The sequence below is a fragment of the Panthera leo genome, chromosome A3 (assembly GCF_018350215.1).
Source record: "Panthera leo isolate Ple1 chromosome A3, P.leo_Ple1_pat1.1, whole genome shotgun sequence".
Classification (NCBI taxonomy): Eukaryota; Metazoa; Chordata; class Mammalia; order Carnivora; family Felidae; genus Panthera; species Panthera leo.
The window spans coordinates 39,772,146-39,795,264 of NC_056681.1; the positions used below are offsets into that span (position 1 = coordinate 39,772,146).

Consider the following 23,119-nt stretch of genomic DNA (forward strand, 5'->3'; position numbering starts at 1 on the left):
TATCTCTCTTTCTTTCAGCTTCCTCTTTCTCCATAACTTTATCTTCTAGTTCACCTATTCTCTCCTCTGCCTCTTCAAGCCGAGCCATCGCGGATTCCATTTTGTTTTGCAATTCGTTTAAAGCGTTTTTCAACTCCTCGTGACTGTTCCTTAGTCCCTCGATCTTTGTGGCAAGAGATTCTCTGCTGTCCTGTATACTGTTTTCAAGCCCAGCGATTAATTTTATGACTATTATTCTAAATTCACTTTCTGTTATATTATTTAAATCCTTTTTGATCAGTTCATTAGCTGTTGTTATTTCCTGGAGATTCTTCTGAGGGGAATTCTTCCGTTTGGTCATTTTGGAGAGTCCCTGGCGTGGTGAGGACCTGCAGTGCACTTCCCCTGTGCTGTGGTGTATAACTGGAGTTAGTGGGCGGGGCCGCAGTCCGACCCGATGTCTGCCCCCAGCCCACTGCTGGGGCCACAGTCAGACTGGTGTGTGCCTTCTCTTCCCCTCTCCTAGGGGCGGGATTCACTGTGGGGTGGCGTGTCCCGTCTGGGCTACTTGCACACTGCCAGGCTTGTGGTGCTGGGGATCTGGCGTATTAGCTGGGGTGGGTAGGCAAGGTGCACGGGGGCTGGAGGGGCAGGCTTAGCTCGCTTCTCCTTAGGTGATCCACTTCAGGAGGAGCCCTGTGGCAGCGGGAGGGAGTCAGATCCGCTGCCGGAGGTTTGGCTCCGCAGAAGCACAGAGTTGGGTGTTTGCGCGGAGCGAGCAAGTTCTCTGGCAGGAACTGGTTCCCTTTGGGATTTTGGCTGGGGGATGGGCGGGGGAGATGGCGCTGGCGCCTTTGTTCCCCGCCAAGCGGAGCTCTGCCGTCCGGGGGCTCAGCAGCTCTCCCTCCCTTTGTCCTCCAGCCTTCCCGCTTTCCGAGCAGAGCTGTTAACTTATGACCTCCCAGACGCTAAGTCTCGCTTGCTGTCGGAACACAGTCTGTCCGGCCCCTCCGCTTTTGCCAGCCAGACTCGGGGGCTCTGCTTGGCCGGCGAGCCGCCCCTCCGCCCCGGCTCCCTCCCGCCAGTCCGTGGAGCGCGCACCGCCTCGCCGCCCTTCCTACCCTCTTCCGTGGGCCTCTAGTCTGCGCTTGACTCCGGAGACTCCCTTCTGCTAATCCTCTGGCGGTTTTCTGGGTTCTTTAGGCAGGTGTAGGTGGAATCTAAGTGATCGGCAGGACGCGCTGTGAGCCCCGCGTCCTCCTACGCCGCCATCTTCCGGAACCTCTCCAAAGGCCTATGTTTTAATCAGGCTAAAAGTGTATCCCATTCCCTTAGATAAGCACATCTTCCATTTTTCAAACTGAGAATTGGTTTGTATTCAAAACCTTTCTTGTCAAAGACAAAACTGCTGTTCAAGTGTCTTGTATCATTATAACCACAAAACTAATACACATTTGAACTCATTTTTTCCCTATTTAGACACCCTTGTTCACTCTTTGGAAAGCCCCAGATTGGGTTACTTAAGTAATCCTATTTTTGTAACTGAGCCAATGTTATCATCATCAAAATTACAACTGATTCGTAATACAGTGTCAAGAAGGATGACTCGTATGTAAAAACATGTGCTGATTCCTATCATTTTGCACTAGTTACATTTCATTATGCAGCTGTAGGAACTGGCAATGCTTTAGTTCACCCTTTAATAATCAAATTCAGTGATCTTCAGTAGGATCACATTCAGTAGACTGCATGCATATTATGTTTTGTTACTATCTTTGGATGCAATTTTTGAGGAGAAAAAATGTACATGTATATAAATATATGTGTATATATATATATGCATATATTTATGTGTGTGTATAAACACACACACACACACACACACACACAAGTATCTCCTGCTTTTAAAAAGTTCATATTACACCACACAACTTAATCAAAATATCTATGTTGGTGCCTATTTCCTCTAAGTGAAAGAAATCTGAAGAGGATTTTTGCTTTTATCAAAAAAGTGAAAATAGCATTCAGCACTTTTCTGCAGCGAGCCATTAGAGAGGCATTGTGCACTCTGAGCAGTGAGAGTGGTACCACCAAGCTCCTTCCCTGAGAACTAGACTCAGCATCTCAGCATTAAGCTTACAATAGCTTTGAACCCTGTGAGCATCTGTGCTTTATCTCAGTTTATTTTGTGTATCCATGAGCAAGATGTGTTCTAAGGTATCAGAAAAGTCTAAAAGAAGTTAATTTTGGGCCTGGGAATGCTAAAAACAAATTTCTGTATAAATTAATGATAATTGTTTCTTTGCTTTGTACCCAAAAGCTTCATAGGAATGCTAATTTTTCAGATAGTGGAGGAAACCTCAGTGTATGTTTGTGTGTGTTTGTGGTGTGTGTGTGTGTGTGCGTGTGTGTGCATTTTTTTTCCAGTTTGAAATTCGCAGTATTGTATGGTAGGTTCTTTACCTAGGTCTGATCCTAGATAAGTTATCTCACATCTTTGATCCTCTTTAACTTTCCACTTTTGTGAAATGAAGGAATTGGACAAAATAAATGGTTTTCCTTCCATGTTGCAGTATTTCTTGAAGTTACTGGGTGCACTGTAACTGATAAAGCTGTAGAGCTGATAAAGCCACATTGGCTAAAGAGAGGCAGCTCTTTCTCCTCCCTCCTACTTGAATGAGGATAATTCTGTTTTGTTTTATTTGTTAATACTCCCAAGTAAACTTTCTAATTTTTATTCTGTTTTTGGCTTCATAGTGGATTGCAGCTTATACAAAACACACAGACCCTGAAATAATCAATTGTTCCTTTAAATTCTGCAGTTAAGTATGAAATGTAAAGTATTAATCATGTGTTTATGCCTGGTTTCTACATGCGAAGTAGTTAAGCCTATGCTTAATTTTCTCTCTTTGTCAGCTTCAAAGCAGGAAATTATACCATTGCCCCAACCTCTGGCATTCCGTTGATTTTGTTTAGAAGGTATAAATCTAGTAAAGCATGAGTAGAGAGCTGTTGCCAAATTGATGGCTGAATTTGTCTGTGTAGATTGTATTTCCACAGCTGTCAGTTGGGATGGTTGTTCCCTGTATAAAGCAGTTCAAGAGTCATGCAAATGCTTGGGATTTTAATCTTAGATTTTTAAGCACTTCCTACTTTGAGTTTCAAGTGTAGGGAATATAACATGTGCCATTCTACAGGGTGATATTTTGGCTTTTGTATCTTTAGGATAACATGTTGTGAATGAAATAGTGTTTTAGGTAGAGTTCCTGGGAAGTTTTTGCCAACAATAATTTTTGACATCCCATGTGCCCTATTGTAATAAGAAAGCAGAATAAATACACTAGGTGGTCAGGATTCTGTTAGAATGAAAGCTATTATAATATCCTTTATAATGATGAAAAGAAAATAGAAACCCTGCACAAATAGTTTTAATCAGTGTTTCAAGACTAATCTCCCAAGCTGTTGCTTGTTTGACAGATAGTCTTGGGTGGGGGGTAGAAATGGAGTGGAAAACAAATAATTACTGTAGAGATAATAGGAAATTACTTGGAAAGTAGAATAAAAACTTGTTCCAAACACTTACCAGGCCAGTTTGGTTCACAGTCAACGTAAATTACTCTCTGGATTATTTCACAGACTGGATTACAGTAGTCCCTTCTCATCTGTGTTTCACTTTCTGTGGTTTCAGTTACCCATGTTCACCCACCATCTGGAAGCAGATAATCCTCCTTCTGATCTATCATCAGAGGGTCTATAGTATCTTAAAATTATGCCACGATGCCTGCAGCATTCACTTCACTTCATCTCATCATGTAAGCATTTTATCATCTCACGTCATCACAAAAAGAAATAGGGCAAGTACAGCACTAGAGAGTCAAAGAGACCACATTCACTTAACATTTATTATAGTACATTATTATAATTGTTTTATTATTAGTTATTCTTAATCTCTTACTGTGTCCAATTTATAAATTAAACTTTATGATAGATGCACGTTGGAAAAGGAAAAAAAATATAGTATACACAGGTTTCAGTACTATTTGTGATTTTAGGCATCCCCTGGAAGTCTTGGACGGTGTCCCCTGTGGATAAACAGTAGCTACTGCATTTCAGACTCACAAACTGCAGGAGCTGTTAAGTATGCTAAAGTACAAGGCTAGCACATGTTAGGTTAGCAGTTGTTTTTTTTTTAAATGTTACTGAATAACATTTTATTACATCTGAAACTTTCAAATCTAAGAGAACTATCAAAACTAAGAGAAGTTGTCTGATGCAGAGATCCCCAATATATGGCATGTCCTCTGACATTTCGATTCTCCCTATCCTACTCTGTCACAAATATTATTAAACAATCATAGTTCTCTTTCCCACTGAGCTTAGATATAACCTTAAAATCTTTCTCAAATCAAGAGGTACAGACAGTCTTTTTTAATTAGGGAATTAGAATTGTTTGACATTTGTTTGCCATCTCTGATTGATTCTAAATTTCCTGATGGAAGAAGATAAATAAGGTAGTTGACTATGACACCCAAACCACTGATATATTTAGAAATTGTGGCAAATTAAAACAGGTTACCCGGATCTCAGTTCAGTATTCTTTCTTTAATACTATAAAGAGTAAAGAAGGTTTTTGAGATATTAGGAGAAAAAGTCAGTTAGGATGTTTGATACATTATAGCTTTTCTTACATTTCTAATAATGTTATGGCACACATTCCATTTAGGAGCTTCAGGTAATAGAAGATTACTTATATAGTAATTTTATTTTTCATGTTTTGATCCACAATTTAATTATCATTATATTTGTGAAAAGACACAAATGCATGCATATATAGACATATATGTACACAGAGGGTCTTTCAAGATCATTTTTTTTTAGAAAGAAAGCAGTATAATATTCCATTTATGTTCTGAGCAACACATGAAATGAGGATACTGTTGGTAAGAGCTATGACCATTTTTCATTTAGGCTAATTATCCCAAGAAAAGGATTCCTACATTGTCTTCTTTTTTTCCTTTGGTTTTGATAATTTAAAAATGAATATACTTATAGAAATGTATAGTTTTTATTAAAATTTTTCATTAAAGTTTTTCACCAAAAAATTGAGTTCAAATAGAAGAAAATAATTTCTCAAAAATTCTAAAAAATTAATCATTTGGTTAGGATATTATAAATAAATTCTCCATACTTGCCACCTTGAAATTAGATTTATGTAACCCTTTATCCCATTTTATGTTCAGCGTTGTTGTTGTTGTTGTTGTTGTTGTTGTTGTTTTTCACTTTATAAACAGTGAAACTGTTCACCTCATTGAGTTGTTATTTTGGGGGTGTGAAGAAGTGCAATACAGAGATTCATTAACATGTAATGGCTCATTTTAGTTTCTCATTCAATCGATTTTTGAGGCAATTACTGGAGCTTGATTTTTTCCTCTACCTTTCTGGTAATAGAAAGGGTATTTTATTTAGGAAAATGTGAATAAAAATAGTGTTGATTAGTAAGCATACTCAGAGAAGATATTTTAAAATCTTATTTTAGAAGCAGTGGTATGCTCATAAACTTGAAGTTTTCTTTGTTTCTTTTCTGCTTTTCCTTCTCTCTGAAACTTTGGGAATAACAAGAGGCATGTCCAGAATTCCCTCTAGCAAAGGACTTGATAGAGACAGAAATATAGAAACATGTTTTTTACATGCTTAGTCATTAAATATTTCCAAAGAAATTTGAAGAGATTCGTTAATGGTCTTTGATTTTACCGGAAGAAAAAGGACCAAAGTTTGCTCTTTCCACACACTTCAATAAATAAATACCACTTATATCAAAAAGAAATTGTACTGAACTTGCCAATTATCTTATTTTTAGAAAACATGTATTGAGTGCTTCTTAGATGCAGGCCAAACTATTAAACTCAGACCTTGTCTTTAAGGGTTTCATATGTAATTGGGATGTACCTCAATTTATTAATAAGTAGAAATTAAATGACTATTAATTTTAGACACACAAAAGTCATTTTTACTTTTGTAAAATGGAAGAAATATTAATCTACCTGGCCAATAAACGTTGAGCATCAGTTATATATAAGGTGTTTTGTGAAGGTAAAGTAACGTTTGAAATGATGATAAAGGTTTACTTTTATTTGCCTTCATTTATGCCACATTTACTGAAGAAAATTGCCTTGATATTTTTGCTAAGGTACATTTTATTAAAAAATTAAGAATAGAAATGATTAAATAGGCTTAAATTTCATGAATTCTCTAGAAAAATCATTACCATAATTATAGTTATTGGAAATTAGAAATTATTAGAAATTACAAATATATTGTTTTGAATATATATGTGTGTGTGTATATATATATATATATATATATATATATATATATATATATATATATATATGTTTGTGAATATGTTTTAGAATCCTAGATTAAGATTCTATTACATGAAGGGTAATGCACATGAAATTATCTTAAAAGTGATGGGACACTATATAGAATGCCATAGTTTTGCAAATTAGTTCTATGTTGATATTAAAATATGACCAGATATGCTTATCTAGACATGAACACACATCTGACATAAATTGACTTGATGGTTCTCTTGGGACTGGGATTCCAGTTCTTACACCTATGCTACTCATCCACCCATGTCTATTGGATAAGTGCCTACTTAAATAGATGGACCTTGGTCTATGTTCTCAAAACACGCAACCTCTACCTTTATTCAGCAAAGCATTGGGTGAGAGTAGACTGTGTTGTGTTATTGCGCTCCTGGGCATGATAATTTGAATGAAAAGCTACTGTCCATTATTGTTGTTTGTTCTTGAAAATACCCTTTTCCTTCTGAATGAATATGTGAACGTTGGAGAAAAACAGAATTCCAGGGAACTGAAAAACCTATAGATAGGGAAGTAGTACCCAATGAAATATAAAAATAAACAATCAGCAGCCATGTGGTTTTATAAATGCGTGTAGCTAAGATTTTAGAAGATATTTGAATTAGGTAAGAGATATGGGTTGATCATGAAAATTCTGCCATTAGATAGGGGTATGGGAACCAAAATAGAATTCACATCTTTCCTCATGCCCCTGCAGCAAGCTACCCCTTCAACAGCTACAAAGTTTGATGCTGGACATTAAGTCCTCAATACCATCTACATACATACTTTACACTCTCACTGTGAAGTCAGATGGATTTGGGGTCCTGAGTTGACAAAATGGCAGATTTTATGACATCAAAAGTGTTTTGTTTTTTAACACGGTTGATTAATGACATTGCTATTTAGTTCATGATTGTGAAAAAAGTATCAAGAGGAAGGCAAGAGCAGCAGTTAGATGGCTCTGTCCTTGGAAGTTCATATGGAATAAGATTTGATGCTCTAATATATTGACATATTAAGAAGAACTTCAAAGGCATGTGGTCTTATTGGATTTTCATGATATTCTCTTTAGTGTTGTAAAAATTAGCAAGCCATCACATATTTAACCTCATGGAACTATGAATATAGGCATTTGTTCATGAAATGATCCATTACCTATTGATGGAATCAGTAACACTTGGATATTTGCTTCTCTTAATTATGACAATGCGTGGTGTGGACAGCACACTAAAGTTCAAGTTAAAGACTCCCACTCCTCTTTCCTAAATGATTTGTTTAATCTTTTGGTAGCTCAAGTTTCTATACAAAGAGACCTTGGACACCACATACTTTTTTTTTTTTTAATACTGCTGTAGGATTTCTTCTTTTATAATGGCATGAAAATACCTATGATACAAAGAAACGCTATGGAGTAAAGCTCAGTGCAGTGTATATTGACTTTTGTTTTCAGGCTGTTATAATGACTAGATAAACATAGGCATAAAGCTGTTTAATACTTCAGCAGAAACCCAGAATGGGACTTTATGAAATTTTGACCTCTTAAAAGAAATTCAAATGGAATTATCTTATACTTAGCTTATTACTTGGCTTCTATAAATATGTGTGCTAGAATAATGGATAACTGGGTAAGAAATGACACATTGTTTTGCAACAATGCTTAAAATTTTGTTTCCTCAAATAAATAGTTAATGCTAAAAGTAATCTGTTACTAAGAGTTCTTACTGCACAGTGTCTTAAGATACTTTATTTGATGATGGTTTATTAAAATTATCATTATTCTTTTATGTTACATGGTCCTTTGAAATCACTGAATTGCCTAAATAACATACTCTCTCTCTACTTGATAAAATAGAGAACATAGAAGGTTATTTTAGATATTGAACAGAAAATAAAAGAATCACAACATGTGCTTCATTTTATTAGAAGGGAGTACATATAAATACAGTCTTTTGAAGAGAAAATAGAGTTATTAAGTTATTTTAATTTTCATGCCATCATAAAACAGTAATAGAAGCTATCTTTATATGAAAGCACATAGTGTGAGTGTATGTGTGTATTTATAAGAGACGTGATCACCAGCAGCTTTTACTTAACCTATCTGGCGTATTATAGTTTTTATATATTACTTAATGTTTTCTGTTTGTTTTGTTTTAAACAGCAAATGCCAGTCTTCTTGGAGGAGGAGGTGGTAAGTCCTGAACATCACTTAATTTAAAATATTTTTTATTACACCTGCCACAAGATGTTAAGTAAGTTCTGTGATATTTTAAAGAAAATTAATTAAGCTATAATTATTAACCACAAAATGATAATCTTCTAGAAAATAACATAATAGAAATACATACATTGGTTTGTCTAACTCTTATTTTAAAAAAACTTCAGAGTATGTGTAATACTGTTTTTATTCTCAATAAAACTTTGTATTTCTACGTTTGGCATAAGCCGTAACAGCTCTAAGCTATTAAGATGAACACATATAATAGATGGTGGAATCACTTTTAATGTAAATCCTAAAACAGTTCATTGGGAGACTTGTGGTTTTAGTTTTTTCATTTTTATTTTTTCTTCCTCATAATGGCTTAAAAAAACAATGACTTTGTAGCCTGAGAAATTAACATATCAGCCATTTACTTGAAAAATAAAAAAAGATTTTAGTATTGGCACTTTGCTTTTTCATTTAGCTTGCTTAGAGGAAAATGAATGAGATAAAATTGAGATGAAGAGAGAGTCCTGTACTGGGAATTTTTTTTATACTAAAATCTTGGAGATGTTTATTATTTTTATTTCTAGGTTGAAAGATGAAAGCTTCCTAGCCTTCCTATATAGAATATAGTAGGGGGGAAAAGTATGCAATAGAATAGGGTCCTTTTCATTTAAGACCCAGCTGGACATAAATAGGTTTGTTTTGTCTCTCCATTCTCCTTCTTCCACTAGTTCCCTCTTTTCATGTACATGGTTGGAGTAGATGGGATTGCGCAGAACGTTAGGCTTTCAAAAATTCCCTGGCCATCGACAGGAAGTTTCTGGGTGAATTTTATTTGGAAACTAAAATTTTAATCATTGTTCCTACATAGGAATCAACAGATTTTTAAAAAACAGAATCCTGGAAATAGAAATAATAGAAAAACAGTTTAATCTAGATAGTGCTCTTCATATTTTCACATGCCAATGCACACATTCTGCAGCAGAGTATTTCTCGTCTTCTTCCCTAAATTACGTTAGAAGATATCAGTCGACAGGATTTCTCATTATACATTTTTTTGGTCTTTTTGGGGAATTGGAAGGGAAAATCTTCCTTGGGAGTTGGATTCCCAGTAAATTGTTATCTCCAGGTCTCTTATGTCAAGAAAACATTATTAAAATAAATTCTCCATAGTGCTGATTTTCTTACAAAACATATTAATATTTTAACAAATTTGGTGAATACTGTTAAATAGGCTAAATATGTCTCATGCACAGGTAGTCTAGATGTAGACTATACTGGTCATATAGTAATTCCATCCTGTCATCAAGCACTCAAGCTCTTACTTTTCTACTCTTCCTTCCTAGTGCATGGAACTCAGAGTCCATGGTAGTAATTGGAGCTCTAGCCATTGTAAATATGTGTCAGGAGCAGTAAGAAAGGCAACAATTTTTTAAAGAAGTGGCCCCTAAAAGATGAGTCAGTTTTCTTTAAGCAGCTTTCTCTGAAATCTCACATTATCCTTGAACATACCAAACGTTCGTTCATAGATACATACAATTTCATTCCAGGAAGCAATGTACTCATGAAAAAAAAAAAGTGTTGCATTTCCTTTTGTTTTCTTTCTTTTTTTTTTTATTTTGGTAAGGTCATATTTAACTAATACTTATTTCTTATCCATGATACCTTTCTATTTAAAATACAATGATCTTAGCTGTTTACAAAGGGAATAAAAACAATAATATGTTCAGTAGAGGAAGATCTTGCATACACAGGTTGACACATGACAAATTTATGTCTTTTGTTTCAACCAAACTTAGATAATCACTAACAGCATTTTAAGGAAAAAAAAAAAAAGCATTTCTCTAATGGACATGTGGGAGAAGGAGGAAGAACTTGGTAATTCTGGCATATAGCAGATGGGTGTTAGGTCATCTCTGTTAAAGGAAGGATTGACAAGTGAAGTGACATATTTGAGAAACTTTTAGTTAGAAGCAAGAGCCAGGTCCGGAGAAGATTCTGCAGATTATTTTGACCTCACTACCAGAGAGTGACTCCCTCCCTCCTTCCCTTCCTTCCCTCCTTCCTCTCTCCCTCCCTCCCTCCTTTTTTTTTTTATTGAAGAACAATCGACATAAAATTTTGTATTAGTTTCAGGTGTAAACATGATTCAATATTTACATACATTACGAAGTGGTAACCATAATAAATCTAGTTATCATTTGTCACCATACAAAGTAGTTACAATATTATTGACTATATTTCCTATGCTATACATTACATCCCTGTGTGTTATTTATGTTGTAATTGGAAATTGTACTTCTTAAGTCCTTTTACCTATTTCATCTATCTCCTTACCCTCCTGCCCTCTGGCAACCATCAGTTTGTTTTCTGTATCTGTGAGTCGTTTTCTATTTTGTTTTGTTTGCTTCTTTGTTTTGTTTCTTAGATCCCACATATAAATGAAATCATATGGTGTTGGTTTTTATTTGTCTGACTTATTTCACTTAGCATATTACCTTGCAGTATCCATCCATGTTGTTGCATTCTTTCTTATGGATGGTACTATTCTAGTGTGTGTGTGTGTGTGTGTGTGTGTGTAAGATATTTATATATGCACACACATGTGATATATGTATATGGGATAATGGGATACGTACGTATCATATACATATCTCATATTTTTATCCATTTTCATCCTTGGGTTGCTTTCATATCTTGGCTATGGTAAATAAAGCTGCTATGAACATAGGGTGCTTGTTTTTTGGAATTAGTATTTTTATTTTCTTCTGATAAATACCTAAAAATGGAATTGCTGGAATTAGTGTTCTGTTCTCTAAAAAGGAATGGGAGAGTGGAAGTTTTGATAAGGAATGAGTAGTCCCTGCCATAACGGGAAGTCAGGTTATCGTTAATTAAACCTTGTCAAAGTGTTTTGTTTCAATATATGTAAATGCAGTCGGTTTGCCAAGTCACTCTGGTGATTTGGCCTGTGTTTTGTTATGGTTCTTCTAAACTGTGTAAGAAGTTATATTATGAATTTTTAGCATGTCAAGAAATTCAGGAACATGCAATCTCAGTTTTCTGTTAACCTGAGGTATATCCTTCACTGTCTTCCTCTAGATGGTTGATTTTGCTAAATGCAGTTTTTGCCTTAATTCCTAATTTCTGAATTCTAAAATTGATGACTTGGCCCCATCATAAAGATAAATTACAAGTGTTTAAGATGGCTGTAATTTCTTTCATTAAGGTAGGTCATTGATCAGTTTAAATTTATTTATGTACTTCTAGAGATGTCAAGATAACTCTAAAGTGCATGTCTGATTTTTGGAAAGCTGCATTTAAAAATTAAATCTAAGGCGTATTTTTAGCCTTCTCTGAACTGAATTTTGGTCTTCTGATTCTATGACAAACGTTTTAAATCCTGTCAGTGATATTTGTAAAGTAACACGTAATAATCATCCAATAAGGAACAATTGAATTGATAAAATTCTCTTGGATTTAATCAAGGATTCCTTTTATTGATTTGAATTAACATCTCTTCAAAAGCCTTGAAAGGGAATAATTCTTTGATTGACCAAACAGTTTGATCAAGAAAATTTGATGCTATGTAAATAATAATGGCATTTTTGATAATAAAAATGGTTCAAAAACGGTACCATTTCTTCAGGTCTTCAGGGAGGCTTCCTCCAAATTGTACGTAAATAGTACTTGAAATTTCGACAAAATCAGTGTATATAAAATTGTACTATCTTTAAAATCTTAGCGTTTTGTTGTTCTTTTCTAAGAACCAAGAAAAGAGGTTTCCTTAAAGGAGATTTAAAAAAAAAGGTCACAATAATCCTTCAGTTTTGATTTGAAAGTGAGAGAATCACTTTACATTGGTGTGAATTTTTATCTTTGGACTAGAGGTGACTCCTTCTAGGAACTTAGTGTCATTGACTCCAGTTTATTATAATGAACACATGTGATGAGGTCGCAGCTACCTAATCATTTCAGTTGAAATGCTTGGTAAAATGGGTCATCTCTTGTCTATGTTTCTAGGATATGCTAAAGGTAGAGACATATAGTAATTTCTCACATAAGTGTGTGGCTGGTCTGTGGTAACTGGATTCTACCTTTCAGGAAGACTTTATATATAGTGAATGGTATAATGTTAAAAAAACTTTAGAATTTCTATTAAATTTTTTTACAAGTTTTCTATCATTGCTACCTATACTACTCTGTATAGCTGTGTAGTACATTGATATATAAAACAAGTAAATTTTAGTTTCTCACTTAGTCATTTTATTAGTAAGGATAGGCTATATTATGTGTGATAGCCAATAAACCTAAAAATCATAGAGGCTTAATAAAATGAGTTTTATTTCTTGCTCACATCATAGGCTGAGTAGGATTGTTGGCTCGCCTACTCATGCTCTCCTATACATAGGAGATGTATAGGAAATACAGAGACTTGGGCTGCTGTCTTATCTTGTAGCTCCGCTATGTAATGTGTGGCTACTGAGAAGTCACAGGACAGGAGACGAGAGCTGGAGGATCCTGTGAGATATGTTTACAGATCAGTTTGGGAATGGCTTATATCACTTATGTTTACATTTCATTGGTCAGAATTCAGGCAGATGATCCCCAATTTAATATAAGGAAGGCTGAGAAGAATGGAATCTTCCAGAGTTCCCAGGAAAAGGAAATGGTATGGTAAAATATATAGCAACTATCTTTGCCACATAGTTCAAATGAGATCAGTGTTATTTTATTATTATTATTATTATTATTATTATCATTAGTAATTAAATTAATGGCATAGGAAATGCGACTTAGGGAGATTTCTTCAATGTCATACAGCTTATAAAGGACAAAGGTTGAATGAGAATACAGGGTTCTTGTCTGCCACTCTAGAGCTCTTTGCCTTTGCTCTGTGATTTTTAATATATATTTTCTCTTTAGATTTGCCATTTCTTTGCACAGGTAGGTACCTCTACCTGTGCAAAGGAATGCCTTCTCACCCTCTCTCCACACAGTGAAGGGATTTCCCCTGATATATATCACTCTATTGCTCAAAATCCCCACAGTGATTATGTATTTCACTCTTGCTGAATCTTGAGATCTGGCCAGGCCTTGGGCATGCTGGGAGGAAAAATGAATGAGAAGACAGGAAAACATGCATCTGAGATATGGATGATGATTTCCTTGGCTTATTTTCACAAGTCTCAAGCTCAATTGATAATTTAAAAGTACATAGAATGGCACTGTCTTAGAGTATTTGGATTGCTGCCCAGATTTATATACTTTTTTGGTGTGTATTTGAGGTTCAGCCTTAGAATACATTGCATTTTAAATACCTGTTCACTCATCTGTAATAAGAATGTTTTACATGTACAAAGTCCTGTGATGTAATTTTGGAATACATAATTTATAAAGAATTATGTATAATTAATTTATATAGAATTAAAAAGAAAAATCAGAATTAAAGAGCTAAGTTCTCAATTCCTTTCACATCATTACATAATAGGCCAGAACAAAATTTAGAATCTCTTACTTTAGATAATGTCTTTTCCCTCTTATTGTCACAATAATTAACATAAGACCAGTACCTGCTGCTAGAAACCAAATAGGATATTATTCATTGGATTTGCTTCCTTTTCCAGTCTGTCAAACTCCTGAGTGCTGAAGCCTGAGGCATAATGTTAGAGTTGTAAAGTGACATTTCCTCACAGAATGGCAATTTAAGGTTGACTTTTTATATACATACCTTAGTAGGACTGCTATTTCAATTACACACACACACACACACACACACACACACACACACAGACATCATATTTGTATCAATACTGTAATTTTCTACATTATCCTTGAGGTGATTCTATGGCAGGTTAATCTTAAGAACTCTAAACAACTACTACTAAATAAACACTCAGGCCCAGACAGAATGTATGAGATAGCCATGTTTCCAGAATGAGAACATAGCATATATTATCACCTTTACCGTTTTCAAAGGCTTCTTGCTCTCTCTGTGTCCCTTAAAGTGGGCCCAAAGATGAACAAGGTTCAGTGGCCTGGGGTTAGCAACTCATCCTCTGAAGTCTCTTATTTATTGTTTGGACAGTTCTGCTTGCAGAACTGCAAGAGAGAATTCCTAATGCTTTTTATTATTAACATCCATTCAATGTTAATGAAGTTTATGTGAGGTGTCAAAATGTCTGCTTCAAAAACAGTGGAGTCATGAAACTATTTGGTGTTGTGCAATAGATACCATCAGTGTATCTTCATCCACCCATCACCTTTTTCTACATACAGACACACAGATGTGCACATATTCTTTCATTTATTTATTCATTCAACAAATGCTAGTTCGGTAAATACTGTGTGTCACTGTTAATTATTGATTTGGCAATAAATGCAGCCCTTTCCCTGTGACTAATCATGGTCCATATTTCACAGAAATTTTCTGAAGAATTATGATTCCCCAGGTTCATTCAAGTTCCAGTAATCAGATTCCTTCTTTAAAAAGCAGAACAGATATCCTGAAAGTCTTTTCAAAAAAAAATCTGAGTACCAAGAATTCCTAACATGAAAAGCAAAAATTTTAAAGGGCTTTTTGAGTGCGTTTAAGTCAGGGTGTTTTCATAAGTTACTTTGTAAACATTTAGAAGCAGAGTGGAATGCCTTCTCACCCTCTCTCCACACAGTGAAGGGATTTCCCCTGATATATATCACTCTATTGCTCAAAATCCCCACAGTGATTATGTATTTCACTCTTGCTGAATCTTGAGATCTGGCCAGGCCTTGGGCATGCTGGGAGGAATCTAGGATAATAGTCAGCAGTAAGGGACCAAAGCCAGTGAAAACAGGTAGGCTGTTGGGGTTGCCCCTGAGGAGAGGCCATCAAGCATATCTGGCAGTGAGTAAGCCCCTGGCCTATGATCAGCAGATAGAGAGGTCCCAAACATGGACCTGGAGGGTTGCAGTGGTCTCTCAGTGATGAGAAAGCGGATAGTAAGAGAGACTCAGGAACTCTGGCCTTGTTGATCAGTCAGGGACAGTCTTAGGAGAAGAGCTATAGGAAGAGATGTGATACTAAACCATAGAAAACAGGCTTACATCTTGACTGCCTCTGGTAGGACTGATCCTAGACACTGCAGGCAGTTAAGCCTGCTAAAGGAGATCAGGAGGCCCAGATGTGAGGAAGGAGAGAGGAAGGGGGATGCAGGGGCAGGTCTGACAACATCAGTTACATACTGAACCAATCTACCTTTGTCCTCTCCTTCCCTTCTTTCCGCCCTCCTCCCTTTCCTTTCTCATTCCCTCCCTTGTTTCTTTACTTTTCTTTTTCCTCTTTCTCAGTCAACAGCATGTTCTGACTGCATCTTGTATACTAGATTTGACACTGAGGTAGCAAAGATTTTTATAGCTAGGGGCAGTTAGAGATAGAAGCTTTTATTTATACATTAATATCTTAAGAACTAGGAAGGTTCTTTTTTAATGTTTTATTTATTTTTGAGAGAATGCAAACAGGGAGGAACTCAGAGGATCTGAAGCAGGCTCTGCACTGACAGCAGCAAGCCCGATGTGGGGCTTGAACTAACGAATTGCAAAATCATGACCTGAGCCAAAGCTGGACGCTCAGCCAACTGAACCACCCAGGTGCCCCTAGAAAGGTTATGAATAGAAGAAAAATGAAGCAGAAAAGATGAAGTCAACGTCTTAGAGTGGTTAGGGAAGCCTTTCCAGAGGAGATGACACTAGAACAATCTTGGAGGAGGAATATCATTTACCAGGAGAGGAAGGAAATTACCCACTCAGTTGTATTTCCTACTGTGTGATTTAGATATTGTATGGATACTCTGCTCTACTTTCAGTCATCCTCCTTACTGTTCTTCATTCATAGTATCCAGACTTTGGTCAGTTTACTCTGACTCATGCCACTTAAAATGGAGTGAACCATGTTAGAACTGAAGAACATAATTCTGGTGCTAGTGGTATTGGCAGCAAACCTCCACCAGAGCAACCTGAGCAAGGTGGAGACTTGCTCCCTGCTGTCCCTTCTCCTCAGATTGCCTCACCTGCATCTCAGTCTAGGGACCAGTTCTGCAGCTGCTCACCTAAGTTGGATTTCTGTATATGATTTCCTCATTCCACATGAGCTTGTCTAGTTCTATTCTTAGAAGTTTGACCCAACCCTGATTGCCCTAATCTTGCCTGCCATTTGTCACTAAGCCTCCCAGATGCTTCCTGGTGGAGGAGGGACAGGGGACTGAAGTGCACGTGATGTCTGTGTTTCAATTTTCCAATTGTAATGGCCATTCCAAGGACACGCTTAGTTTATCCCACCTCTAACTTTGATCACCATGATGCCTTTATTCCAAAGCTAAATTTTAAAGTTATTCTTCATATTGACTGCATACCTACTCCCCTTCTAAGTGAAACTGCACCATCTAAAAACCCTGTCAAGGGGCAGCCCAATGTAAATTCTCCTTCTCATTCCAGCCACGGCTGATAGAACCTGGAAGGATGCATTTTCCAATTAGGGAATAAACTTCTTGAGAATAGAGACTTTTTAACTCATCTTTAAAACCCTGGCACCTTCTACTGTGGAGTAGATACTTTATTTTAACTTTGAGATATTACTCTTATTCTTATTTCAGTTTTGATCAGCTTGCTCTAGAAAGATAATTTCTTTATCTTTAGATGATCTATAAATGAAAAAAAACAAAACTAAAAATGCTTACAGCAGGCAACCTGAAGATCATATACATATTTATGCAGTAATTATTTTAAGCGTTGTATTTACTTTTATTTCTAAAAAGTTTAGATGGCCAGGGTTTCATAATTTTCTTTAAATACCATGATTATATGCTTTGAATCCTGGGGGATAAAGAGAACAATATTTGTGTAGATGTGGAAATGAAAAACACAAAATTTGCATTCCCTGGATTTCCTTGGAAAAAGGGGAAGGCTATTGTCTCATTCATGTTTTGTCACATTGGAGATATTTTACCGGTTATGTCTTTCAATCAGAAATATTATTTTCATTATTGATTTTTTTTTTTGGTCAAAACCATTGGCAAAATTTTAAAGTGCTAATGTGCCAATTAATGAGATTTGACATTCATTTAGAAATAGGATCAAGGACATGCCTTAGGAAGAGTTTTTTTTGTTTTTTTTAAGTTAAATTTATTTACTTATTTATGTATTTATTTTTAATTTCATTTTTAATTTTTAAAATTTATATCCAAATTAGTTAGCATATAGTGCAACGATGATTTCAGGGATAGATTCCTTAGTGCCCCTTACCCATTTAGCCCATCCCCCCTCCCACAATCCCTCCAGTAACCCTCAGTTTGTTCTCCATATTTATGAGTCACTTATGTTTTTGTCCCTTCCTTTTTTATATTATCTTTGTTTCCCTTCCCTTATGTTCATCTGTTTTATATCTTAAGGTCTTCATATGAGTGAAGTCGTATGATTTTTGTCTTTCTCTGACTAATTTCACTTAGCATAATGCCTCCAGTTCCATCATGTAGTTGCAAATGGCAAGATTTCATTCTTTTTGATTGCCAAGTAATAATCTATTGTACATATATATAGCACATCTTCTTTATCCATTCATCCATCGATGGACATTTGGGCTCTTTCCATACTTTGGCTATTCTTGATAGTGCTGCTATAAATATTGGGGTGCATGTGTCCCTTTGAAACAGCACATCTGTATCCCTTGGATAAATGCCTAGTAGTGCAATTGCTGGTCCATAGGGTAGTTCTATTTTTAGTTTTTTGAGGAACCTCCATACTGTTTTCCAGAGTGGCTGCATCAATTTGCATTCCTACCAACAATGCAGAAGAGATCCTCTTTCTCTGCATCCTCGCCAACATCTGTTGTTGACTGAGTTGTTAATGTTAATATTCTGACAGGTGTGAGGTGGCATCTCATTGTCGTTTTGATTTGTATTTCCCTGATGATGAGTGATGTTGAGCATTTTTTCATGTGTCGGTTGGCCATCTGGATTCTTTGGAGAAGTGTTTATTCAGGTCTTTTGTCCATTTATTAACTGGATTATTTGTTTTTTGGGTGTTAAGCTTGATAAGTTCTTTATATATTTTCCATACTAACACTTTATCTGATATGTCATTTGCAAATATCTTATCCCATTCCATCAGTTGCCTTTTAGTTTTGTTGATTGTTTCCTTCACTGTGCAGAAATGTTTTATTTTGATGAGGTCCCAGTAGTTCATTTTTGCTTTTGTTTCCCTTGCCTCCAGAGACATGTGGAGAAAGAAGTTGCTGTGGCTAAGATCAAAGAGGTTTTTGCCGGTTTCTCCTTGAGAATTTTGATGGCTTCCTGTCTTACATTGAGGTCTTTCATCCATTTTGAGTTTATTTTTGTGTCTGGTGTAAGAAAGTGGTCCAGGTTCATTCTTCTCCATGTCACTGTCCAGTTTTCCCAGCTCCACTTGCTGAAGAGACTGTCTTTATTCCACTGGATATTCTTTCCGGCTTTGTCAAAGATTAGTTGACCATACGTTTGTGGGTCCATTTCTGGGTTCTCTATTCTGTTCCATTGATCTGAGTGTCTGTTCTTGTGCCAGTACCATATTGTCTTGATGATTACAGCTTTGTAGTATAGTTGAAGTCTGGGATTGTGATGCCTCCTGCTTTGGTTTTCTTTTTCAAGATTGCTTTGGCTATTTGGGGTCTTTTCTGGGTCCATAGAAATTTTAGGATTATTTTTTCTAGGTCTGTGAAGAGTGATGGTGTTATTTTGATAGGGATTGCATTGAATATGTAGATTGCTTTGGGTAGTATCGACGTTTTAACAATATTTGTTCTTCCTATCCATGGGCATGGAATCTTTTTCCATTTTTTTGTGTCTTCTTCAGTTCTTTCATAAGCTTTCTATAGTTTTCAGTGTATAACTTTTTAACCTCTTTGGTTAGATTTATTCCTAGAGATTTTATGGTTTTTTGTGCAACTGTAAATGGGATTGATTCCTTGATTTCTCTTTCTGTCGCTTCATTGTTGGTGTATAGGAATGCAACCAATTTCTGTGCATTGATTTTATATCCTGCAACTTGCTGAATTCATGAATCAGTTCTAGCAGTTTTTTGGTGGAATCTTTAGGGTTTTCCATATAGAGTTTCATGTCATCTGCGAAGAGTGAAAGCTTGACCTCCTCCTGGACAATTTGGATGACTTTTATTTCTTTGTGTTATCTGATTGCAGAGGTAAGACTTCCAAGACTATGTTGAATAACAGTGGTGAGAGTGGACATCCCTGTCTTGTTCCTGACCTTAGGGGGAAAGCTCTCAGTTTTTCCCTATTGAGGATGATATTAGCATTGGGTCATTCATATATGGCTTTTATGATCTCGAGGCATGCTTCTTCTATCCCTACTTTCTTGAGGGTTTTTATCCAGAAAGGATGCTGTATTTTGTCAAATGCTTTCTCTGCATCTATTGAAAGGATCATATGGTTCTTGTCCTTTCTTTTATTGATGTGATGAATCACGTTAATTGTTTTGCAGATATTGAACCTGCCCTACATCCCAGGTGTAAATTGCACTTGGTTGTGGTGAATAATTTTTTTAATGTATTGTTGGATCCGGTTGGCTAATATCTTGTTGAGGATTTGCATCCATGTTCATCAGGGAAATTAGTCTCTAGTTCTCCTTTTTAGTGGGGTCTCATACTGGTTTTGGAATCAAGGTAATGCTGGCTTCATAGAAAGAGTTTGGAAGTTTTCCTTCCATTTCTACTTTTTGGAACAGTTTCAAGAGTATAGGTGTTAACTCTTCCCTAAGTATTTGGTAGAATTCCCATGGAAAGCCATCTGGCCCTGGACTCTTGTTTTTTGGGAGATTTTTGATTACTAATTCAATTTCCTTACTGGTTATGGGTCTGTTCAAATTTTCTGTTTCTTCCTGTTTCAGTTTTGGTGGTGTACATGTTTCTAGGAATTTGTTCACTTCTTCCAGATTGCCCATTTTATTGGCATATAATTGCTCATGATATTCTCTTATTATTGTTTTTATTTCTGCTGTGTTGGTTGTGATCTCTCCTCTTTCATTCTTGATTTTATTTATTTGGGTCCTTTTTCCTTTGGATTAAACTGGCTAGTGGTTTGTCAATTTTATTAATTCTTTCAAAGAACCAGCCTCTGGTTTCATTGATCTGTTCTACTGTGTTTTTTTTTTTTTTCTTTTTGTTGTTGTTGTTGTTGTTGTTGTTGTTGTTGTTTTGATAGCATTAATTTCTGCTCTAACCTTTATTATTTCCTGTCTTCTGCTGGTTTTGGGTTTTATTTGCTGTTCTTTCTCCAGCTCCTTAAGCCATAAGGTTTGGTTGTGTATCTGAGATATTTCTTCCTTCTTTAGGAAGGCCTGGATTGCTATATACGTTCCTCTTATGAATGCCTCTGATGCCTCCCGAGGTTTTGGGTTATGGTGTTATCACTTTCATTGGCTTCCATATACTTTTTAATTTCCTCTTTAACTTCTTGGTTAGCCCATTCATTCTTTAGTAGGATATTCTTCACTCTCCAAGTATTTGTTACCTTTCCAAATTTTTTCTTGTGGTTGATTTCAAGTTTCATAGTTTTGTGGTCTATGCATGGTATGATATCGATCTTTTTGCACTTGCTGAGGGTTGATTTGTGTCCCAGTATGTGGTCTATTCTGGAGAACGTTCCATGTGTACTGGAGAGGAATGTATAGTCTGTTGCTTTAGGATGAAAGTTCTGAATATATCTGTTAAGTCCATCTGGTCCAGTGTGTCATTCAAAGCCATTGTTTCCTTGTTGATTGTTTGATTAGATGATCTGTCTGTTGCTGTGAGTGGGGTGTTGAAGTCTCCTACTATTATGGTATTACTATCAATGGGTTTCTTTATGTTTGTGATAATTGATTTATATATTTGGGTGCTCTCACATTTGGTGCATAAATGTTTACAATTGTTAGGTCTTCTTGGTGGATAGACCTCTTGATTATGATATAATGCCCTTCTGCATCTCTTGATACAGTCTTTATTTTAAAGTCTAGATTGTCTGATATAAGTATGGCTACTCTAGCTTTCTTTTGTTCACCACTAGCATGATAGATGGTTCTCCATCCCCTTACTTTCAATCAGAAGGTGTCTTTAGGTGTAAAGTGGGTCTCTTGTAAACAGCATATAGATGGGTCTTGTTTTCTTATCCATTCTGTTACCCTATATCTTTTGATTGGAGCATTGAGTCCATTGACGTTTAGAGTGAGTACTGAAAGATAAATTTATTGCCATTATTATGCTCGTACAGTTGGAGTTTCTGGTGGTGTTCTCTGGTCCTCCTAACCTTTGTTGCTTTTGATATATATATATATATATATATATATCAAATATATATATATATCAAATATATATATATTTATCAAATATATATATATCAAATATATATATATATTATATATATATATATTTGATATATATATTATATATATCAGATATATATATCAAAATATATATATATCAAAATATATATATCAAAAAATATATATATCAAATATATATATATATATATATATATATATATATATATATATATATTCATTTTTTCTTCCCTCAGAGAGTCTCCCTTAAAATTTCTTGCAGGGCTGGTTTAGTGGTCACAAACTCCTTTAATTTTTGTTTGTCTGGGAAACTTTTTATCTCTCCTTCTATTTTGAATGATGGCCTTGCTGGATAAAGAAATCTTGGCTGCCTAGTTTTCTGATTCAGCACATTGAATTATCCTGCCACTCCTTTCTGGCCTGCCAAGTTTCTGTGGATGGGTCTGCTGCAAACCTGGTCTGTCTTCCCTTGTAGGTTAGGGACTTTTTCCCTTGCTGCTCTCATGATTCTCTCCTTGCCTGAGTATTTTGTGAATTTGACTATGATATACCTTGTTGATGGGCAGTTTTTGTTGAATCTAATGGGGGTCCTCTGTGCTTCCTGAATTTTGATGTCTGTATCTTTCCCCAAGTTAGGAAAGTTTTCCACTATGATTTGCTCACATAACCCTTCTACCCCTATTTCTCTCTCTTCCTCTTCTGGGGCCCCTATGATTCTGATGTTGTTCCTTTTTAATGAGTAACTGGTTTCTCTAATTATTAAATCGTGCTCTTTTGCCTTCATCTCCCTCTTTTTTTCTGCTTCATTATTCTCTGTAAGTTTGTCCTCTATATCGCTGATTCTCTGTTCTGCCTCATCCTTTCTTGCTGCTGCAGTATCCATCCATGAATGCAGCTCAGTTATAGCATTTTTTCATTCTGACTAGTTTTTGTTTCTTTTATCTCTGCAGAAAGGGATTCTAATCTGTTTTTGACTCCAGCTAGTATTCTTATTATCGTGATTCTAATATCTAGTTCAGACATCTTGCTTGTATCTGTGTTGGTTAAATCCCTGGCTGTCATTTTCTCGTGCTCTTTCTTTTGTGGTGAATTTCTTCGTTTTGTCATTTTGAAGGGAGAAAAGGAATTAATAAGGTAGAAAAATTAAAATTAAAAAATAAAATTAAAAAATATTAAAATTAAAAAAATTAAAAATGCACATACACACAAAATCGAATAAATGATGC

General features: G+C 35.7%; 1 protein-coding gene across 1 annotated transcript in view; it reads left to right on the forward strand.

The window, feature by feature from the left end:
• MACROD2 (mono-ADP ribosylhydrolase 2) overlaps positions 1-23,119 on the forward strand; it is a 2,023,701-nt gene that overhangs the window by 515,667 nt on the left and 1,484,915 nt on the right. Inside the window, exon 4 of the mRNA XM_042931649.1 lies at positions 8,509-8,538. Within this exon, the coding sequence (XP_042787583.1) occupies positions 8,509-8,538 (30 nt within the window). The remainder of the gene's footprint in view (positions 1-8,508; positions 8,539-23,119) is intronic.